This window comes from Carcharhinus amblyrhynchos, chromosome 26 (genome assembly GCF_965287045.1).
Source record: "Carcharhinus amblyrhynchos chromosome 26, sCarAmb.v2.hapA, whole genome shotgun sequence".
NCBI lineage: Eukaryota > Metazoa > Chordata > Chondrichthyes > Carcharhiniformes > Carcharhinidae > Carcharhinus > Carcharhinus amblyrhynchos.
Window position 1 is genome coordinate 32923588 of NC_137349.1, and position 7085 is coordinate 32930672.

Genomic DNA, 7085 nt, shown 5'->3' on the forward strand with positions numbered 1-7085 from the left:
TCTTGGGACACTTAGTCATTATTTCCAAATACAGACTGTTGTGAAAATTAAATTCAGTAGATAAAGGGTTAGCCAGTCTTTTCTGAAGAGTTCTTTCTTATTAAGTAGTTGGTGTCACGCAGCGAGTTGAAATATGTGCTTAGTGCAACCTTCAGATGGAGGGAGGCTGAAAGGCAGTAGACCAGAGCATGCAGATAAAATTCAGTCCCCGTATTAAAGTCATTCTTGCTGTCTTTGCCTTGATGTATTTCGATTATTAATTCCTATGTCCACATTAATAATGAAATCTGCCTATGTAAACCGGTCACAATGAAATTAATTTTACCCACCAATGTTTGCATGAATAGTTTCCATTATAAATGTGGACATAGGCATTTATAATAAAGAAAGAAAATGGTCTGGAAATGTACGCTGCTCTAAGGATTTCTATGTATTATGGATGGAGGTAGAACTTAGAAACAGACAAAGATACAGCACAGATTCAGGCAATGCAGCACAGAATGAAACAGTACAGCCCTCGAAGAATGAAAACATGCTATAATCATCTAAATCATTGTGCAGGTTCATCCCTGCAGAGCAGTGGGAATAAATTCTCTATCAATATGAAATGGATTCTCTCAATTGGTAGCAACAGTCGGAGATGCCAACACAACAGTGCAGCCATTGGAGGTTGTTTGAGAGCAAAGGGAACTCCGGACAATTTTGATCACTGGAGTACTTGAGGGGAGGTGATGGCCTAGTGGCATTATCGCTAGGCTATTAGTCCAGAAACACAGCTAATACTCTGCCGAGTTCGAAGCCCGCCACTGCAGGTGGTAGAATTTGAATTCAATAAATAATATCTGGAATTAAGAATCTACTGAGACAATGAAACCATTGCTGATTGTTGTAAAATCCCATCTGGTTCACTAATGTCCTTTAGGGAAGGAAATCTGCCAAACTTACCCGGTCTGACTTACAGATGACTCCAGAGCCACAGCAATGTGGTTGACTCTCATTGCCCTTGGGCAAGTAGGGATGGGTAATAAATGCTGGCCAGCCAGTGGCACCCATGACCCACAAATGAGATACAGGAGAATTTCAGCCAATGTTTTGGCTCTAAATGAGCCTTCTACAGAACTGAAATCAGGTAAAAATGTAAAGAGATATATATATGTATAATGGGTGGAGGAGGTGGGGCAGAATAGAACAAGGTTAGAGTATATACCAGACATATATTACATCTGAAGTGAACCTATCTGCCATTAAGTTTTACTGAACTCCCAGTGACGAACAGTTTGATTGGACACAAAGAAAAGATCTGATGCCACATACCTAATAACTTTGGTGACATGATGTAAATTGATGATTCCATTCCCTTATTCACTGACAAAGGACTACTCGTTCTATTTGCATTTTATCAAGTTAAAATGCTCAATGCGGCTTTGCACAATGAAGTGCAGTGACATAGATACGTGAGCAAAGATGGTGGCCACTGCATGCACAAAGGGACACCACAAGCAATAAAGCTATGAACTTTCTAATATTGGAGTTAGTTACTGGAGAACATTGGTTAAGATACCATAAGAAAACCCTGCTTCTCTTCAAGTTGTGTCTTGGAATCAACCTGAAGGGAAAACTGGAACCTTAGTTCAACACCTTGACTGAAATTGGCACTTAACCATAGAATCCCTATCATGCAGAAAGAGGCCAGTCAGCCTGTTGGGTCTGCACCAACTCTCCAAAAGAACATCCCACCCATGCTCTTTACTCTGCCCTATCCCTGTAACCCTGTATATTTATCATGGCCAATACACATAACCTACTCATCTTTGAACACTAAGGGGCAATTTAGCATGGCCAATCCACCTAACGTAGACGTCTTTGGACACTAAGGAGCAATTTAGCATCGCCAATCTACCTAACGTGCACATCTTTGGACTGTGGAAGGAAAGCCACGCAGACATGGGGAGAACGTGCAGACTCCGCACAGTCACCCAAGGCTGGAATTGAACCTCGGTCCCTGGTGCTGTGAGACAGCAATGCTACCCACTGTGCCACCGTGCTGCCACATTCTGGCAATGCGGCACTCCTCAAGTGTTCCAGGAGAGTGCCAGTCTGGATTGCTGCTTCAAAACCCCTGGTCTTGGATTGAAACAATAAACCTGTTGAATTGGGGGATGAGATTCCTGAAAGGTCAGACAAGCCGACAATGGCTTTGCAACTGGAGTCGGACATTTGAAAAGAAAAACAATTGTCAGGCTTGCCAAGTTCAAGCTTTATCATGATTTGTGAAAGATGCCTCATTACGTTCAAGGTAGGGTTAAAAGTTGAGCTGTTCTTGTGCAGGTGTCAATTTTTAAAAAGGTCAGTTTATTTACTAAAGTGGTTTAAATTCCTTCCAATTCTTGCATAAGCTGCTTTCTCTGTACTTGGTATTTTGGGAATATGCTATATTTATCCACTGACCTTTTTTAGATCATGCCCCAGATTTGACTCTTCATTTGGTGAACAGATATAGTGACAGTAATTGGTTGATTTTGAGTGCAGTTAAATAACAAGTGGTAGATTTTCCAGTAGTTTGGAGAACACTTGGCATCAACAATTGGTGGTAAGTATTTCCAGGAGTCATTACAAAACAATTAAGCTCATCGTTAAAGGGTAGGATGACAGCAAGCAATGCTATGTGACAGATCCCAGTACTAAACACTGCCAGGATTTAATGCAACATGATTCGAACCTAACACTGGCACAATAACACAAATCATTTCAGTGTAATCTGCTCAGAATTAGTCCAGAAGCTTAGAAAACCCGCATGATATGCCTATCCATTACCACACAACAGGGTTTATGGACAGAGCCACTAGTTTATGATGAATTATTGAGTCAGATTTCATTTATAGGACTGGGGCTTAAGGGGATTTTGGAGATCATACTCTGCAATGATGTCCATCTTCCCGTGAAGACCAATGGTCTTGAATGTGAGACTCGAACTGTAACAGAGAATCCCTGAGCGAAATGTATGAATTTGCTCAGGGCGTCGCAATATATTACAGCCAAACTAACAAGCCAATGATCTCTTCAGTTAAGAGAGACACATGTGTGCATTTATGCAGCGTCTGTCACCTCCTCGTGATGGCCCAGATAATTAAATAGCCTTGGAGTCAACGGTCCAGCTGAAACGTAGGCAAATGAAGGGTCACAAGGCAGAACGTAAACTGCGCATGGTAAATCGAGCAGCGGTTGAAACTGGACAGACTGCGTTACAGGCAGCGCCCATCGTGAATGGAGAACATTTTAAATTTAAAAAATAAACTCTTCCATTTCATATGTGAGGTCAGAAGGAAAATAGCTTGAAAAATGTTTTGTGACAGGTATTGAAAAGGTTAGCAATTACCGTGACTCCCTTATCCCTTCATAGATTGGCAGTTCAGTGTTGCCTATGCAGTCAAGCCACAGATCTGGGGGAGGAAGTTACCAGGATTTAGAAATATGTGGACGCTGCCTGACTCCTAGAATGCAATTCCAGCGGCCGAGGCTGTCCATTTAAACGATTATTCGTGACACTGAAGAAGATTTGTAATCTTTAACCAAGAGTCTCAATTAGAACTCCGGGAAAGAAATCAATTCAAGATTCAACTGCCAATATGTTCTGCAGAACATTCTCTCATCCTTTTCCTCTTTCTCTATGGCAATAGTTCGGTTACACAGTTTCTGCGCAGCATGGGATCATAAAGTGATATCACAGAAAATGAGGCCATTTGGCCCTTCCCTGCAAGCACTATCTGTCTAATCAGTCCCACTACTTTTCTCCTTCCTCACTGCCCTTCAATTTTCTTTTCCTTCATGTTCACTTTTGAAGTTGTTGTCAAATCTGCGACCAAAACAAAAATCAGGCAGTCCATTTGACATCTCAATTTGCTGCGTAAAAGCTATTGAAACCCCTCAGAATTACGAACACCTCCCCCTAACCCTCTCTGCTTTGCTTTAGGAGTAAATTCCAGTTTCTCTACTCGAAGCAGTTCCCCAACCAGAACTTAAGCCCTCAACCCTCAGATTAGAAGCTCTCTGAACTCGCCGTGTAAACTTCCCTTTTGGATCTTTAGCCAATTAAATGTGTATTAGGCCTACCTGCGATAACTCTCTGTGCTTCATAGGGTTCCATGTAGCCATTGTTCTCAACTTCTTCCTTGTCGCTTATCTCTCCTTTGGATTCATGTCGGATATCAAATGGGTCGGAATAATCGTCATCAACCAGAGTCTGGGGAAAGAAAACACACTTGGTGAGCCGTTCAACACATGGATGTTGTCCAGCAAGTTTCCATTCTTTCCTTTCTTGAGGTTTTGGGTCCAATTTAGCTCATGAGATCCCAGCTAGTGGAGGTGATGGCCTCGTGGCATTTGGGCTGAATCATTAATCCAAAAATTCAGCTAATGTTTTGGGGATCCCAGGTTCAAATCCCGCCACAGCAGATGGTGGAATTTAAATTCAATCAAAAAAAATCTGAAGATAAGAAAATACTGATGACCGTGAAACCACAGTCGGAAAAACCCATCTGGTTCTCTAATGTCCTTTAGGGAAGGAAATCTGCCGTCCTTACCTGGTCTGGCCTACATGTGACTCCAGAGCCACAGCAATGTGGTTGACTTTCAACTGCCCTCTGAAATGGTGTGGCAAGCCACTAAGTTGTATCAATTGCTACAAAGCCCTGATGGCATTAGTCAACCCACGGCACGTGGACTGTAGCAGTTCAAGAAGGCAGCTCGTCACCACCTTCTCAAGGGCAACTAGGGGTGGGCAATAAATGCTGGCCTTGCTAGCGATACCCACATCCCACAGATGAACAAGAGATTCTTCAAGGGCACCTGTAAATACCGAGTGCCAGTATTTCACAATGACGAGGCATCACTGCTCATCCTGATCCTGATCACTCAACATTGGAATCAGGGGTGTGAAACTTGGATTGACAGCTCTGGAGCACAGAGGCCAATCACAATGGCCTTTCAGCCATACCAGCTGATGTCAGCTAACACAGCTCGGTGGAAATTCACAGAGTGCAATACGGCTTTGGGCCAATGCTTTTAAACAGGGTGATCAAGAGAGATAATTTTTTTTTTACAAAAGAGGAAAGAATATCAGGGGTGGGCCATTTTTTATCTACTTGTCACAGCAATAAAAGTAGATTCACTGTAATCTGTTCTGACATTTCCTTATGGGCCCTTTAAAAACGCACATGACCTCAGAGACTCATCCTTTGTGCAAGGTCTCTCCAGTGGCATAGAATTCCTACAGTGCATAAGGCGGCTATTTGGCCCATTGAGCCCGCACCGACAACAATCCCACCCAGATTCTATCTCCGTTACCCCACATATTTACCCTGCTAATTCCCCCTGACACTAAGTGGTAATTTATCATGGCCAATCCACCAAACTGTGGGTGGCATGATGGCACAGTGGTTAGTACTGCTGTCTCACAACACCAGGGGCAGAGGTTCGATTCCTGGCTCAGGTCAGTGTGGAGTTTGCACATTCTCCCCATGTCTGCATGGATTTCCTCCCACAGTCTGAAAGACAGGCTGGTTAGGTGCATTGACCGCACTAAATTCTCCCTCAGTGTGCCTGAACAGGTGTTGGAGTGTGGCGACTAGGAGATTTTCACAGCAACTTCATTGCAGTGTTAATGTAAGCCCACTTGTGACACTAATAAGTCAACTTTAAACTTAACCCGCACATCTTTGGAGCACCCGGAGGAAACCTCACACAGACACAGGGAGAACGTGCAAACTCCACACAGACAGTGACCCGAGGCTGGAATCAAATCCGGGTCCCTGGCACCGTGAGGCAGCAGTGCTAACCACTGTGCCACCATGTCACCCATAGCATCAGTTAAGGAAAAGATTCTAGTGTGCCCTCGGGTGGCTCCTATTAAATTAACTGGAACTTTGCATTGGAGTTGCTGGCCTCAGAAAGCCACTCTGCCTTCCCAGGCCCAGGTGGCCTTGAAGTGAGCCTCTCGATCCTGGGCTAAGTCGCTGGGACGCTCCCTTTCAGTTCGGTGAATGAAGTTGCCAAGGTGATGTGAAATCTTGACCAAAGGGGTCACCGTATTGGCAGGAAGTTGAGGATTGTTAAAAAATAAAAGTCAAGGAAATCCACGTTGGGACTGAAATTTTCTTGTATGAGATAGAGGGGGAGCAGGAGGGACAACGCCTTTGACTCCCTCAAACTTCTCTTTCTCTTGAATTAACTCCATTTGTGAAGGATAAGAAGGATCTGTTATCATGACGAGATTGTTCTGGGCAGATGTTATTAGTGTTTTGAGGAGTGGAGCAGAATACAGAGAGATTCAGTTATGCATTGATAAGAATTATATAGTTGTTAGGTTCGGACTGTGATTGAATACAGATGCAAAGTGATTTGCAGCATTGGATTTCCATGCATACACTTATAATTAGCCATGGATTTATAAATTGTTGTGTACATGCTGCATTTCTATGAGCTTCGTCAGCAAGTGCCAGTGAAATTGGCTGGGATTACAGCTGAGCCTGGTGCTATGGTAGAAACACATAGAGGCACACAGACACATAGAGGCACACACACACACACCTCTCCTCCCGTCCCTCTGCAGGGGTCACAGGGTAACAACCTGAGCAGGAACTATTCTTCCTTCCGACTTGTGTCAGCTCCTGAGTGCCGCCAATGCCCAACTGTCCTATTCCAACATCATCAGTGACAGCTCCACCATCTCTGTGTAATCAGATGACTCGCTCACCAGAACTTTCCTCAATATAAAAACTGGGAAGGCTGAAGCCATCATCCTTGGACCCACCATCAATATATTTTGTTCAACACTGCTTCTGGCCACTGTATCAGTCCAAAGATATGCGGGTTAGGTAGATTGGCCATGCTGAATTGTCCCTTAGTATCAGGGGATTAGCAGGGTAAATATGTGGGGTTATGGGAATAGGGTCTGGGTGGGATTATGCTCGGTGCAGACTCATTGGGCCAAATGGCCTCCTTCTGCACTTGCAGGGATTCTATGGATTCTGTGATTCTATGAAACACAGTGTATGAAACCTCCACATCCAATTCCACACTGCCCTGAG

At 43.8% G+C, this 7085-nt stretch overlaps 1 protein-coding gene across 1 annotated transcript in view; it reads right to left on the reverse strand.

Moving 5' to 3' along the window:
- The window catches only part of shdb (Src homology 2 domain containing transforming protein D, b), a 196181-nt gene extending 189388 nt beyond the window's left edge, over window positions 1–6793 (reverse strand). Inside the window, exons 1-2 of the mRNA XM_080213296.1 lie at window positions 6752–6793; window positions 4111–4240 (exon numbers count right to left, since the gene is read on the reverse strand). Coding sequence (XP_080069422.1) covers window positions 4111–4240; window positions 6752–6793 — 172 coding nt within the window. The remainder of the gene's footprint in view (window positions 1–4110; window positions 4241–6751) is intronic.
- Between the last annotated feature and the right edge of the window lie 292 nt (window positions 6794–7085).